Below are 16,434 nucleotides of genomic sequence, written 5' to 3'. Positions count from 1 at the left end.
TCATTGTCTATGTTAAATAAAGGTGATATTTGTAGTTAAACATTTTCTTTTGGACTAATAGCATTAAATCAATTCTGGTTGTTTAAACGGACAAGACATAACAGCCAATGCACTTTTCATGTAATTTTTACCCAGAGAAGTGAAGGAAGATTCTTTTCTACAGCACCATCAAAGAGTCCTCACCTGAAGACACAATCACATTAAATGGATCAATATCATTTGGTTTATTGTGTTGTTGGTTTGTTGTTCTATTGTCATATATCTCCTGTTGTTCATATATTCACATCAAATTATTTTAAAACATAGAATCTCTAATGAAATTCATATTCACAATTTATAACTTCTTTCCAATAGATCAATTTGGCAAATATTTTTTTTTATAAACAATTTATTTTCTTAATCATAATATTGGATCTATAAAAATGTGGAAATAAATAAAATATATTTTGTTAATAAATTAAACATGATTCATTTTATACTCATTTTGTGTTTATATTCCTCTGTTTTCTTTATCTATATACTTTAATTGACAATCAAATTGTCTTTGAAAATTTTCTAAAAATGGTTTTACAGCATCGTTTATATCAATATCACATCCCTTTTCTTTACTAAGGGATGTAACATCTTTTCCTTCTAATCCACAAGGTACTATATGTTTAAACCAGTTCAAATCAGTATTACAGTTCAATGATACACCATGAGTTGTAACATATCTGCGACCATGTACACCTACAATATAATGATAATTGATAAAATTGAAACAAATTATATTTGTGCATTAAATATAATGCTACACAATGTATGATACCATAAATTTGCAAATGGATTCTGGCACTCATTTGAAACAAAATCTTATTTTACAAAGGATTTAACTGGTACAGTCTTTTAATAATGGATGGATGTTTGTTTAATGTTCAGTGGCAAATTAAATGCATATTCAGGAAGAGAACATTTTATTCACGTAAATGTTTTACACCTTATCAACCCGGATATATATATATATATAATTTTCTTCAGTTTATGGTATAAAAATGATAATCTTTGTAGAGTACCGCTACTTATTGAGAAATTCATATAATGTTATGAAACACAAATTGTAGCTCAAAAACAAATATATTCATGAAATTTTATCTTCTGTAAACATGATAAAAACATTTTTTTAATTAAAAGTATACAAAACATATAAAGTGTTTGATCATTCATTCCTGCATCAATTTTTAGTAATTTTCAACTGTTCAAAACATCAAAATAAATGTCTTTCACAAATAATGGTTTGAAAACCAAAAATAAAACTTTTATTTTTGCTTTCAAACATAAGCCATGATTGTATGTCTTGATAAATAGCTAATATTGATGGTAAAAAAGACCTTTCAGACTTACCAATAGCTCCAATTTTCCTATCTCCAATCCATACTCCTGTATCTTCTGTTGAATGGACATTTAGACCATAATGTTTGCAAGTTCCAATCATTGTCTTTTCCATGGAACAAATATACCACTTCATATTTGGAGTAAAATATTTTAGATTTAAAATTGGATAAGCAACAAGTTGTCCTGGTCCATGATAGGTAATTAAACCGCCTCTATCTGTTCTGCAGAATTCAACACCTAGCTTTTTAAGGTTTTGTTCATATTCTTCAGAATAGTCTTTAGATCTAATTCCAATGGTATAAACTGGGTTATGCTCTACAAGTAATACCACATTTTCTCCTTTTGCACCGTGTACTCCTGCCATATTGTCTAAATGCTGTCGTGCAAATTTAGTCTGTACTTTATAAGCATCAAGGAATCCCATTCTTCCAAGATTCAATACACTCACAATCTTGCTGTAAGAGCTCATCATGACATTTGTCTGTAATAGAAATAGCTCACTTGTATTTTGATAATCATTAATGACATTATTCTAACTTGAAAGAAGATTGACAAATTGATATAAATTATTCTAACCTAACCAAGCTGTACTTTCTCCCTTAGCTATTTTTCTACATTTTGTTAAAAGTCTGACAAGACATACATGTACATTCATATATATGAGGGTGGTAATTGGGGTACTTTCATGACAATTAATGGTAAAAATGCTTGCCAAATGACGTTATCTCATAATCTGTAGTTTTTGGTGTGTGACAATAAAATGTTCACTTTGTTTTAGACGATAACCAGATGCTCCACAGGGCGTAGCTTTATACGACCGCAGAGGTTGAACCGTGAACCGTTGGGGCAAGTATGAACACAACATTCAAGCTGGATTCAGCTCTAAATTTGGATTGTGATTAAATAGTTGACACAGCATAGGTTTCTGACACAGAATGAATGTGTTCTAATGAACTTAAAATTTTTGTTTTCTCTTAGAGCAATTCACTATGCTGTTGAATATTAATCCTCTCAAAAAAATGTTTGAAGAAATTTTCTTTTTATTTATGAAATTTTAAATGAGAAAAATTGAACCCAATTTTTTTAATCACATCCCCCTTTCCCTTATTCCAAAAATAATCTCAATTAAAATTTCTAATGGAGTTTGCAACAATAACTACTCATTTAAATACATCATAAAATATTAAGATGTAAAAAAAACTGCTTGTTATCACTGAATGGTAAAGATTATTTTAATTTATCAGTTGGTGGTAAAAAGTGAATATACATTGTATATTGTATATAACAAAGATTTAAGTTGATTTTGGACAAAGAAAGATTAAAAACTTAAAAATCATACCAAACTGCTTGTTCCATGTTTCACCCTCGTTCAAAATCATGAGGATTGTGTTTGGTGTGAGAGTTGAAAAAAATTCGTCATCTATTTCCACACCATCTTCATTTAGAACAAATGTTATATGGTTGCCCTCTGCAATAGTAAACTTTTCCTTACCTAAAAAGAAATGACTTTATTCATATAAATGTGATTATATTATGTAAATTACAGCAAATGATCCCAATTCCAAAAATTAAACAAATGACATGCTCATTTAATATTTAGTAATTTAATTTTGACAGACTGCTACAGGACCTGTGTTGCTCCTACCAATTTACTTACTTCATGAACAATCTTTATCCTAGATGGATTTTGATAATTGTTTCATTAGAATTTAAGACAATCTTTATATATATTGTGTCCTTTTTCTTTCTAACAGAGTTGTAAAAAATGGAAGAATGTGTCCATTGGCCACAGATGCCCCCACATGTAAATATATTTGTTTTTGTTTTTTTTATGTTTATAAAGGGGCATAACTAACCAACCAGTAAATTTGACACTCACATATTTGGAACTTTATCTGTGTGTTTATCTGTGTGTTATGATAATGAGTATTGTGTATAAGTTTCATAATATTTGATTGAAGCAAACTTAAGTTAGAGATCGGAAACTTAAAAGTTATAGCTATTTTTATGTTTATAAGTGGGTATAACCCAAGAACGATAGAAGTGGCACTACTTGATCTGTGTATTATGGTAATAAGCATTGTATGTAAGTTTCATAATATTTGGTTGAGGCAAACTACAGAACGTTAGAGATTGGAAACCACAGATTTAGCAATTTTTATGTTAAAAAGGGGCATAACTCAGTAACAGTTAAAGTGACACTCTCCAATTTCGAACCTGATCTGTGTTTAATGGTAATAAGCATTGTGTACTGTTTCACATCAGGACAATAAAAGATTTTGAGTAGGCAGCTATTTTCTAGCTAGGTAGCCTCACTAGTAGGGTAGGGCATTTTTACATTTAGGTATTTTTAATGGACTCAGAGGTTTCACAAAAGAAGAATTCTTTAAAGGAAAATTTGCAACAGATGAGACAGTTGGACAGAGGACAAAGTTGATGGCAATACATCACCCTGGATGTCCAGCTTCTTGTTTTGTTTATTATTACTATTCAAATTCAAACCATAGCAGTATAAACTTACATTTATTGACCATATCTGCAAATGAAGAGGCAAATACACCTTTTCTTATCCTCCTGTCATGCGTAAAAATCTTTAACGGTCTTTTTGTCTTCTCTGTGTCCTTAAAAAAATGCAATCAAACTCAGGTATACAATATGTATGGACTTCTATGTATAGAAACGTGATTTTTGTATGATAATATAGTCTTTAGTCAACTATGAGTATGGATAAATGCGATTCAGAGAAGATCCAAGATCTTTGAAATAGTTTACGACGACGGACAACGGATGACAGACGACGCCAAGTGATGGCATTTAGCTCACATGGCCATTTAGGCTAGGTGAGCTAAAAATGCATTTAAAAAGTTTTTATTACTTTTAAACAAAGGGATACAACTTTTCAAGCTTTTTTACTAAGTTGAAAATGAGTTCAAAGTAATTTGATAAAATGCTTAAAAGTATGTAGGCTTCATATTAGAAGTTCTTTATAAAAGGCAAAATTAGAAAAATTAAAATATCTAGCAAATTCTACCTTCAAACACTATTTAAGGGGACGACCATGTTGAGGGCCAGGAGGATTTTGAATAATAAATAACTTGTCCTGAAAAAAGCTGAAAATAACTAGATATCAGTGAGATGGCCATTGGGAGCCATCACTGTGGGCCCGCTGTCAATAACAGACACAATCTTTACCATAGGACATGGGATTCCCAACTGTAAGTGTTTTACCTTGACCTTTGACCTACAAAATTGTTGCTTAATAAACATGTCAAGTACAAACTTATCCTAATGGTTCTCAAGATATGTAGCGGACAGGATCTTTCCCATAGGTCATGGGGTTCCATAATAAAATCTAAATTTTTGACCTTGACCGTTGACCTACAAATTTGAACAAACATTATGACACAACTCTTGTGTTGGTTAATATACATGTGAAGTATAAACTTTGAAATCATAATGGTTCTCAAGATATGGAGCGGACAGGATCTTTCCCATAGGACATGGGGTTCTATACCAAAACCTAAGTATTTGACCTTGACCTTTGACCTACACAGTTGAACATACATTATGACACACTCTCTGGTATTGGTCAATATACATGTGAAGTATAATTTTGAAATCATAACAGTTCTTGAGATATGGAGCGGACAGGATCTTTCCCATAGGACATGGGGTTCTATACTAAAACCTAAGTTTTTGTCCTTGACCTTTGACCTACAAAGTTGAACATACATTATGACACACCCTCTGGTGTTGGTCAATATACATGTGAAGTATAAACTTTGAAAAAATAACCGTTTTCAAGATATGGAGCGGACAAGATTTTGTTATGGACGGACGGACGGACGGACAGACGGACTGATCACTATAGGGCGACCCGCCTTTGGCGGGGCCCTAATAACTTGAGCCCAATTGTCAGGAAAAAAATAATCTGGCATGACAAGAGGGGAATTAGTTTTAAATGAGGTTGAAAATAAATGGTCGTGTGCACAAAAAATAAACCACCACGCAAAAAGTGAAAATAAAAAACTCATCCCAAAAAATTCTTGAGACCCCCTACCTCCCTCTTACAGTACAACCCAGAGTACAACCTGGAACAAACTCTTAGTATATGGTCAACATCTGCTATAGTCGCATCAAATGGTGACCATTTATTTGAGGGGTCATAAAACCTGGGATGTTGGCCATTTATTGGGGTCATAAACCATGGACTGGTGGTCAAGCTAATCAGTTTCATTATTTTTTATCTATTTATTTAAAAGGTGTGTAAATGTTATCCTGCATCAGTACTTTACCTGTACAGGTGAATTGTTTTTTTTCCCATTGAAGTTGTCTACATGTGTATAAGTTTTGTTTAAAGATTGAAATAGAATTTTTGTATTTCTTCATTTCAAAAGGTTGGAAATCATCTATATGTAAAGGCCACAATGTATTATTATTTATTCTCTTTACATGTGATTCTTTTTTTCTTATTCTGTATTTTTTGGGATGCAAATAAATTCCCTCTCTCAAGCAGTTTCAAGTGTTTATATTGCAGAAAATTCAGTTCAATCTTTATCACAATGCTTAAATGATAAAGACCTATAATTATTCAGTTTAAGATAATTTTTCCCTTTACAAAAGAATACAAAGTTGAACAACATCTTATTTATTAATAAAATCAAAAAGAAATTTAAATAAAATAAGTTTTGTAAGAAAAAGCATACAAAATATCTCAAAATAAAGTTGTGACTTTTTTTCCTCTGACTTTTTATCCCTGAATTTTTTGTATGTGACTTTTTTCCTGTGATTTTTTTCCTTACATTCGTTTTTTCCCAATTTCAGTGTATGCTATATAAGAATGGGTACAGTTTTTAATGGCAAAAATGGCACACTCCTACCAAATAAAATCGAAGTTACCCCCCGTGGCCCCCAAAGACAGAAATCATACTACTATATATATATTCTCTTGTGCGCCCTCCTTCACAAAACAAAATATTCGGATATTCAATTTATATACATATGTTATTTATTTTGTTATTTTTATAGTAACTAAAATATACCTGATTATACATATCTACTGTAGCGCATTTGATGGAACTCACAGAGGAATATTCGGTGAAAGGGGAAGGAAACGATCTGTATTGACTGTCCCCAGGTACGATCATCCACATGATCCATATCATAGGGGCCGGTAACATACTGTTTGAAAAAAAAATTACACTGATATGTAATAATATACAATTATGGCCTTCATCAAAAGTTTTAATATCCAAAATTATTAAATCGAGAAAAGGGTTATTTTCCTCGAGGTCCGTAGGACCGAGGGAAAATAATCTTTTTCGAGATTTAATAATTTTGGATATTAACTTTTATAAAGGCCATAACTGTATTATTATACTGAACTGAACGTTAAGTTGTTATTTGAAAGACGTCGTGCAAATTGCCACCAAATGAGTTATTTTGCCTACGCGCTCATTCCCACACAGTTATTTTGCATACGCGCAGTTGCCCGCGGGAAATATGGGGTTATTTTGACAACGTGCATATTCCCTAACAGTTATTCTGCCTATGCGCAGTTACCCGCGGGAAAGAGGGGTTATTTGTGAAGGTTATTTTATTATAGTGGTTACTATAGTAAAGTATAATAATACGTATTATTACATATCAGTGTAAACATTTTTTTTCCAAACAGTATGTTACCGGCCCCTGTGATCCAGACATGTATATATGGCGGCACAGGCACTTGTCTCAGAAAACGAATCCTATATTATGTAGGGTTATTGTATGAATATTGGGGAATTGTCCGGAGTAGAATTTAATATTATTGCACGAGCTTGTGAGTGTACAAGGGACAATATTCCCCAATAATCATGCAATAACCCTCATATTTTTTAGCAATATAATATTTGAAAGTGAAAATTGGTTTAAACTAAGATTCTGTCGTTGATGAAGTCATTTTTGAAGATTTATTGCACTAGTGCAATATTGGAATTTATTGCACGCTAACTTTTGGTTATTTTCTGTGGGAAATATTATATTGCTATGCAATAAAAAAGATATACGTACGCCAATTTAGTTGATTATATTAGGAATCACTGAAAACTGAAGCATGACTGGAGTGGGTCCCTCCATGGGCGGATCTAGTTATTTTTAAAAGGGGGTTCACAACCCAGAGTAAAATGGGGGGGGGGAGGTTCCAAACATAATGTCTTAATACAAATGCATTGATCGTACACAAAAGGGGGTTCCAACCCCTGGAACCCTAACCTATTCCGCCACTTCCCATTTAGGTCAGTCAGTGGGCCCCCTCTTATAAAAAGTTCGGGATCCGCCACTTCCTCTCTTAGGTCAGTCAGTGGGCCCCATCTTATAAAACGTTCGGGATCCGCCACTGCTCTGACTTTTACCTTATATTTTAAGCATTAATTTGGTGTTATTTGGGTCTCAAATCGTAAGAAAAGAAATCTACAGTCTCGACTCTGCTTAAATTTTGTTTCTGACCTTATATAAGCTATTTGAAGATTTCTAAGAAATGAAAAGTGGGTGTTATGGGGCAAAATATTTTACCCTGTATCTAAGGAAAAAAAGGAGTCCGAACATTTGACCAAATCACAAAAACCTCACCTAAGTACATCCTTAAGGTATACAGATTTTTTTCTGAGACAAGTGCCGGTATGTGTACATTGTATGGCATGGGAACAGTTTAACAGTCAATATATATATTCCTGGTATGGCGGACCAAAACAGCTTATTTTCAATACGAAGTTAACAATACGTCATGTCAGTATTTATAGTAAAAAAAATATGGAAAATAAGGGTTGTTATTGGCTTTGAACTAGCTGTCAGTAACTGCGAGTACTCTCAGATCGGTACTAATAGTCTTTTTGTTGTTGGGATGTATAAGTGCTGAGCCACTCTGTTTTTGTTAGATGTATTTCTATCCATCTGATGTGTTAAGCCTTTTTCAACTGATTTTTATAGTTCGTTCCTATATGTTGTACTGTTACACCACTGTCCAAGGTTAGGGGAGGGTTGGGATCCCGCTAACATGTTTAACCCCGCCACATAATGTATGTATGTGCCTGTCCTAAGTCAGGAGCCTGTAATTCAGTGGTTGTCGTTTGTTGTTGTGTTACATATTTATGTTTTGTTCATTGTGTTACATTTGTCATTTAGGGCCTTTTATAGCTGACTATGCGGTATTGGTTTTGTACCGTACGCGTACGGTGACCTATAATTGGTAATTTCTGTGTCATGTTCTTTCGTTCTTATGTTGTACTGTTTCACCACTGTCCCAGGTTAGGGGGAGGGTTGGGATCCCGCTAACGTCATGTTTAACCCCGCCACATTATGTATGTATGTGCCTGTCCCAAGTCAGGAGCCTGTAATTCAGTGGTTGTCGTTTGTTGCTGTGTTACATGTATTTGTTTTTCGTTCATTTATTTGTACATTAATTTGGCCGTTAGTTTTCTCGTTTGAATTGTTTTACATTTGTTATTTCGGGGCCTTTTATAGCTGACTATGCGGTATGGGCTTTGCTCATTGTTGAAGGCCGTACGGTTACCTATAGTTGTTAATTTCTGTGTCATTTGGTCTCTTGTTTAGAGTTGTCTCATTGGCAATTACACCAAATCTTCTTTTTTATATATATCATAGAGGGAAATTTTTGTTTACTTAATCTAAAAATGGAAATTGGGAATGTGTCAAAGAGACAACAACCTGACTAAAGAACAGAAAACAGCCGAAACACTGATAAAATTTGTCGTCTTTGTACTGTGTATTGCACATACAAAAACATTGCGGTATGGGCTTTGATCATTGTTAAAGGTCGTACGGTGACCTATTATAGTTGTTAATTTCTGTGTCATTTGGTCTCTTGTGAAGAGTTGTCTCATTGGCAATTACACCACATCTTCTTTTTTATATTAACCGAACAATAATTAATCTGCCCCCTCATTTTTTTAGTACTGCACGAGATTTTTTTTCTCACTGAAAACTTCAAAGTAACAATAGTCACAAGAACAGTCATTGGAACTTTATATAGGGGGGAGGGGGTCTATATAGTTCAAATGAATTTGTGGTGTCTCAGAGTTAAAACATCAAAGGATCTTATTTTGCCGCAACTGTGAATTAAAAAAATTAGAACTCGACTGGCTCTCTTCAACGTAAATTTCGTGACACCCTATGTTAATTTATAGTCAAACCTGATTATTTTTTAAAGCGACCATTATACTTTCACAGCTGGGGAAAAAGGGTTGTGTTTTTTATGCACCAAAAACTTAATTCCCCTAACGTGTGTATACTACGGCAGACACGTGTAAAAGCCTTTTTATAGAAGTTTTTTTACAACAATAACTTAAAGATTGATTGATTGATTGATTGTTGTTTGTTTAACGCCACATGAGCACAACAAGGCTATATCGCGGCGAGATTTCATTTAATAAATTGTTTCTTATCTTACCTCCATTTGCTTGAAATAAAATGCCCAAATGTGATGGCGACCTGGTCCTTCCGAAATCAAAATGAAAATGAACAGGTTAAAATCGTGCCATATTTATCTCGATTTAGCTGAAAACTTTCCCGTTGCTCGCCTTAATTTAAAACAATTTGTTGCTTTATAAAACAATATATCGAAGAAAAAAAGGCAATTTATTATTATTGCATGATATTTTTATTGACTTATAAATTAATCGTAAAATTGTTTCTCGTTTTGATAATTTGTCACGTTATTTAAAACGATTTATTTTTATGGCGATAAAAAACAAATCGGCTAAATGCCTTGTTAGGCATTTTGTCGAAAAAAATAAATCGCAGTAATAAGAAAAAAAAGGCAATTTATTATTATTGCATGATATTTTTATTGACTTATAAATTAATCGTAATTTTTTTTCTCGTTTTGAAAATATGTCGCGTTATTTAAGACGATTTATTTTTAAGGCGATAAAAAACAAAGCGCCTAAATGCCTTGTTAGGCATTTTGTCGAAAAAAATAAATCGCAGTAATGAGAAATAAAGCATTTTCTCGCTAAAAGTTATATCGCCATCTTGGATTATAAGTATTAAAACGAGGGTAATATACGCTTCCGTAGAATACATCGATATAACTATATAAATTTCGAGATAACGATATAAATTATCAAGATAACGATTTAATTTTATCGAGATAACGATATATATATATATTGAGATAACGATATATATATATTGAGATAACGATATAATATTATTTTTTTTGTAGGTCCCCTCTGGTCTTTCGTAGATTATTAATACCATTTCAACTGATTTTTAAAGTATATTGGGCTGTTATACACACAGTCTCAGGTTATATAGAAAGGGTGTTCGTGATTGGAACATAAATGATGTCCCCTATGAAATGCATCCGTCGGACAAAATTTCATGTAAAATATTGTCCGCAGACGCTATTTCATAATGAATTACTGTACAGGGCAATCATTATCAAATACTTAGCGTCCTCTTCCATGATTTTGCTTTTACTTTGAAATTTTGTCCATGAAAATATCTGTTATAAATCTGTTTATGTATTCCCAGTGGAATAAATGATCGCTGTCGCCGATCTGACAAGTCAAACCATTTCCACTGGTTTTCATAGTTTGTTGTACAGTTACACCATAGTCCGAGGTTAGAGGAGGACTGAGTGATCACTATAATTTCAGCTCAATAAGTGCAGATACATTTCATAAATTGATTTTCTTTTTTTATAATGAGTATATTATATATCTTTCAGATGACTTTTTTTGCTTTTTCGTCAACAAGAATTTGTACATTGTGATATCTACAAAATGAAATACTGATTTGAAGCATGGAATGTAATTTTAATATGTACACATTTGCATACAAAATTAAATTTGATATCCACTCTCTTTATTTTACTGCATAAAGGTATAGATGTAACATTATCTACACCTTGACAAGGACGCTGGGAGCAGTCTCAATACTTCACCATGTCTCTTTACACGTAATCTTTATGGTAATATTTGTCCTTTCGATTTTTTAATAAGTAAAATAACTAAAAACAGGTTATAGTTATACTTATGTTCTGTAGCATATATAAATCGGTTGGTCCGTTCATGTCCGAAACAAATGGTTTCCTCATAACCAGAGAATCTCTTGCTTGATCGAAAAAATAACCCTGATAAAGATTGTGAATATAAGGAAGGGGATGAAGCTTATTGATGTGGAGTAAAATTAACTTGTGCAACAGGATCTGCGTACCCTTCTGGAGTACCTGAAACCAACCCCCGTTTTAGGTGGGGTTCGATTCTTCAGTCTTTGCTGTGTTTTACATACTTTATTTTTTCTTTTGTTTGTATTTTTATCATTGGATTGTGCATTTTCGTCGATTTATGAGTGTTGTTATCCCAGTAACATATATATTGATATACTGTTACAATGTTTTCTCTTTAATATCTTCCGCCTCTCCTTTTCTGTTACGTATCAGTCTATGGAAGGAGCGAATCGATGAAAACGTTTCTTAAATCACATAGCGATATTATACAAATATAGCCTTTGTTTGAGGTCGATACAAGGATATATTGACCTGAAAGAAGTATATTGACTGAGGACGAAGTCCGAGGTCGATATACTTCTTTGGGTCGATATATCCTGTATTGACCTCATACAAAGGCTATATTTGTTATATTATTAATTTCTGACCATATTTGTGTCAAAATCGTCATTTAGGTTTGTTGGAATTTTATAGATCTTACATTATCTCCTTGACAATAACAACATATTAGTTGCTATTTCATTTACTTTTTTTTTTTGGACATCTTATGTATTTGAAGATTTTTTTCGTCAAATAATCGATCACATATATCATGTGTTTCAAAACGTTAAACAATATCCTGAAATTCATTACATGACGTCACAAAGTATATTGGTTTTTAGATATTCTAAAAATAACCGTGCAATATGCTTTTTGCAGGTCAATATGCGTTTTGCTATCCGCCGTTTTCTCTCTACCTTCGAAAATATAGTTTAACATGTGACTATCCCTTAACGAATGAAATTTGTTTAAATATACGAATTAATAATATTATCTTATATCAATCGTAAATATGCAGACATTCTATGCGGAAAACGTTGTTTTCGGCAACTAAAAATTAAGAAAATACGAACTTTAAAACTTACTGTTCAAATATAAACAACAATTGAGTCTACTAATGCATTCAGAAGTTAATTAAAAGAAAAAGTGTGTTCCTGTAAATTTGATGTGCTGTATTTTTCTTATATACATAAATAAACAAATGCTATTAATTCTTATTTCAATGCGATACTTTTAAAATATCATAGCAGTGTTTTTGTTATATCAATATTAGTACTTATTAGTATTAATATTAGACTGCTGTACCCATTTTTGACAATTTTACCTATTATGTCTGTTTTGTTCACGCATCGCTGTAAATAAAACAGAATTTGATGAGACTGTCATACACGTGAAAGGTTTAGCGCTTTAAAACCAGGTTCAATCCACCATTTGCAAAATTTGAAAATGCCATTACCAATTCAGAAATATGACAGTTGTTGTCCATTCGTTTGGTGTGTTTTATCATTTGATTTTGCCATTTGATAAGGGACTTTTTGTTTTGAATTTTCCACGGGAGTTCAGTTTTTTTTTGTGATTGTACTTCTCAGTAGTATTGTATGTAAATAAGCAGTTTTTAGACCATTGCATGCTTAAATTCAAATTGTTTTTGGTAACATCTTTCAAATTTCTTAATTCGTTTTGGAAGCAAAACTAGTCAAATAAAGGTTTTATAAACAATGTCGTAATAACATGGCTAAGTATCAAAATTATTATTCACATATATAACATCTAGCAAATTTTATAATTAGCGCATCGAAATAATATATATCCGATATTCTCCCAACGCACACATGGAAATCTTTCTTTTTTTGATAACAATGAAACTAACTTGTGCCAAAGATGACTCATACTGTCCTCGTTCAGATTGATTCGACAAAATCTGACCTTTACTTTTGAATCTAGTTTTTTATACAAATTAGATCGTTTGATTTCCTGATTGAATGGTTTAGTTTAACACTAGTAATTTTGTAGGTTCTAGATATCGTGGTGTTCGCTATGAGCCAAGTACTTTGATCTATAATGGTTTACTTTAAACAAATTATTAATTTGATGGAAAGTAATAATTTTGATAATATTTCTTCCACCAGTAGTACACTACACTGTAAAAATCTTTTTGAGATAGAGCATGTGCGATGTTTTTAATGATTTGAATTTATTGTTTGAAAGAAATGCACTACGAAATAACTGTGTTCTCGAGCCAAAAGGAAGAAGTTTATTTGCAAGGACTCTGAAAATTGAATAAAATTAAGAATGGAAAAATAGTACTAGAGTACTGAACACTGGATGACCGTTAGTTATTGTAGATGGTCACAAGCACTTGCCTTAGAAAATAACCATATATTACATGAAAGTGAGGTTAATGTACTGAGATAATTTTTTTATGAAACAAGTTCGAGTGTAAATGGTGAATAAATGACAGGCAATTCAACCTCGTCGTAACAACTATTTCATTGTATAGTGATACACATCAGTATACTCGGTTTGTTACATTATATATTAATTTATATAATTTAATATTTTCGAGATAAAAAGTTCATATAAACGTTAATTGTGTCACAGGTACTAAATTCTAGTGATATTGATCCTCAAACATTAAACCGCTCATGAACTAGTTTGTGAATTATGATCGCGGTTTTCTTGACATGCATTGTGACGTGTTATCGTATTCAAAACTAAAGCAGTTATATTAGAAAAGTATCACATTTATAAATTTTTGATATTAAAAACACATCGCTATTATATAAGACAAACATCGCATTGATATAATAAAATATAGCATTATCTTTGACTTATAGGTGATTTTGGCTGAGCAAACAATTGAATTCATCTCAATTGCATTCCACTGGATTTTCTACATGAGATTTATTGAATGTGTACATCTACAAATGATAAATCTTGCATTTATGTTTCATTTATTCATTTGTTCAATTTTCTCGTATAAATACACCTTGCCTGTTATTATATAAATAATTCATGGAAATTATACATGTCGTGTTAAATGTCACCCTGTTTTACTATATACCGAGAAATCTGTCTTTCTTTGAACAAATGCTAACATTCGTCTGAAATTTCCCACAATGCAACTCGTTGATATAAGACAATATCGCTCGTTGATATAAGAAACGTTTATATTGATTCGCTTCTTCCATAGACTGCGTATAGTAGTGAAACGATTTGGAAAAAAATCATTACATGCTGGTAAATCGAGTTTCTCGTTAGGCTTGTAATGAAACTTATACATATGGGAGATATAGGAAAACGGCAGCAGTCTCCCGATTCTGGGGTCAATGTCAAAGGTCAAGGTGACTTATAAAATAGATTTTTGAGGATGGAGATGATGATTTATTTCGAGGTTGCCTAGCTTGTTTGGCAGGGAACTTGTACAAATGGAAGATATAGCAAAACGGCAGCAGCCTTCCGATTTTGGGTCAATGTCAAAGGTCAAGGTGACTTATAAAAAAGATTTTTGAGGATGGAAAAGATGATTTATTTCGAGTTTGCCGTGTTTGTTTGGCACGGAACTTGTACAAATTGAAGATATAGGAAAACGGCAGCAGCCTTCTGATTTTGGGGTCAATGTCAAAGGTCAAGGTGTTTTATAAACAGATTTTTGAGGACTGAGATAATGATTTATTTCGGGTTTGCCTTGCTTGTTTGGCACGGAATGTATACAGATGGAAGATATAGGAAAACGGCAACAGCCTTCCTATTTTGGGGTCAATGTCTAAGGTCAAGGTGCCTTATAAAACAGATTTTTGAGGATGGAGGATGATTTATTAAGGGTTTGCCTTACTTTTTGGCATGAAACTTATACAGATGGAAGATATAGGAAAACGACAGCAGCCTTCCGCTTTTGGGGTCAATGTGACTATAAACATATTTTTGAGGAAGGAGATGAAGATTTATTTCTACTTTGCCTTGCTTATTTGGCATGGAACTTATACAGATAGAAAATATAGGAAAATGGCGCAGCCTTCCGATTATGGGGTCAATGTCAAAGGTCAAGGTGACTTACTAAACATAATTTTTTAATTGGGGGGTCAATGTCACTTTTTCAGAATAGATTTTTATGAGTGGAGATAATTGGTTTCACTAGAATGTCCCTTGCTTGTTTGGAATGAAAGTAATATCAATGGCAGATACAGGGAAGGTGAAAAACTAATTTTCAGGTCAAAGGTCAATGTCACTGCTATGAAAAACAGGTTTTTAAAGTTGGTTTTGGAATGGTATTCCACAGTTAATTATAACATTTAATAAAGATAAAAATAGCAATAACAGTACACTACATGTTTTTTTTCTCGCCAAATATTGTTAACCTGTCAAAAATTAAAATGTTTTCCTTTAATAAATGTGCAGTTCCATAAACATCAGTTGGCAGTGCCAGCTTTTCACTTATTTAAATCTTGAAATCTGCTATAAACTGATTCAAATTCTTTTCCAGTAAAAAAAAACCCATAAGGACCAAAAAAGCAGAATAAAACGCCCAAAATGTTGGTATAAATTTTGATATGCCAAGTTGACTTTTCTTAAATCTAAAATGCTGGTTTTTTTTTCTATTATAAGTTTCTTTCAATTAATTTATTATTGCCACTGTATTTCTTAGTCATTTGGAAGAAAATAGTATTGCTGTTCTTGTGCTTATTGTCCATCACTTTAAATAATCTTTGATCTAGTATGGCATAGTATTGTACACCTTAAATCTGTGTTTTTATTAGCTTTTAAAATACATATAATTGAACTAATTTCTTTAATGTAGCCAGTTATTGAATTGTTTTACTGTTCTCCACGCTAAAAGGGTTGACTAAGGTATGAAAATTGTTGTCCAGCAGTTAAACCCATGCTGAACTGGTGACCATGTGTATGTGTGGGAAATATAAAATGTCAGTCATACTCTGTAAGTGACTTGTACAGGGAGAACATCTTGCTCATGGCATATTAACATTTGCTACAGCAAATAGTATTCTTAACTTGCA

The 16,434-nt window shown here is 32.5% G+C and overlaps 1 protein-coding gene across 3 annotated transcripts; it reads right to left on the bottom strand.

The window, feature by feature from the left end:
• Positions 1-369: 369 nt before the first annotated feature.
• Positions 370-8,670, bottom strand: LOC139522631 (octanoyl-[acyl-carrier-protein]:protein N-octanoyltransferase LIPT2, mitochondrial-like). 3 transcript variants are annotated; one of them, XM_071316100.1, is made up of 5 exons: positions 6,414-8,670; positions 3,893-3,992; positions 2,711-2,863; positions 1,381-1,852; positions 370-729 (listed from the first exon to the last, which is right to left on the bottom strand). In XM_071316100.1, exons 4-5 carry the CDS (start codon positions 1,841-1,843, stop codon positions 491-493), a joined length of 702 nt encoding a protein of 233 aa, XP_071172201.1. In that variant the 5' UTR covers positions 1,844-1,852; positions 2,711-2,863; positions 3,893-3,992; positions 6,414-8,670; the 3' UTR covers positions 370-490. The 3 variants fall into 3 exon arrangements, with proteins under 3 accessions (XP_071172201.1, XP_071172209.1, XP_071172215.1); XM_071316108.1 differs by lacking the exon at positions 3,893-3,992; XM_071316114.1 differs by lacking the exon at positions 6,414-8,670 and having other exon boundaries at positions 3,893-4,172.
• Between the last annotated feature and the right edge of the window lie 7,764 nt (positions 8,671-16,434).

The sequence above is a fragment of the Mytilus edulis genome, chromosome 1 (assembly GCF_963676685.1).
Source record: "Mytilus edulis chromosome 1, xbMytEdul2.2, whole genome shotgun sequence".
Taxonomy (NCBI): Eukaryota; Metazoa; Mollusca; class Bivalvia; order Mytilida; family Mytilidae; genus Mytilus; species Mytilus edulis.
Note: the sequence above shows the minus strand (reverse complement) of the source record. Positions and strands in the feature narration are given on the sequence as shown.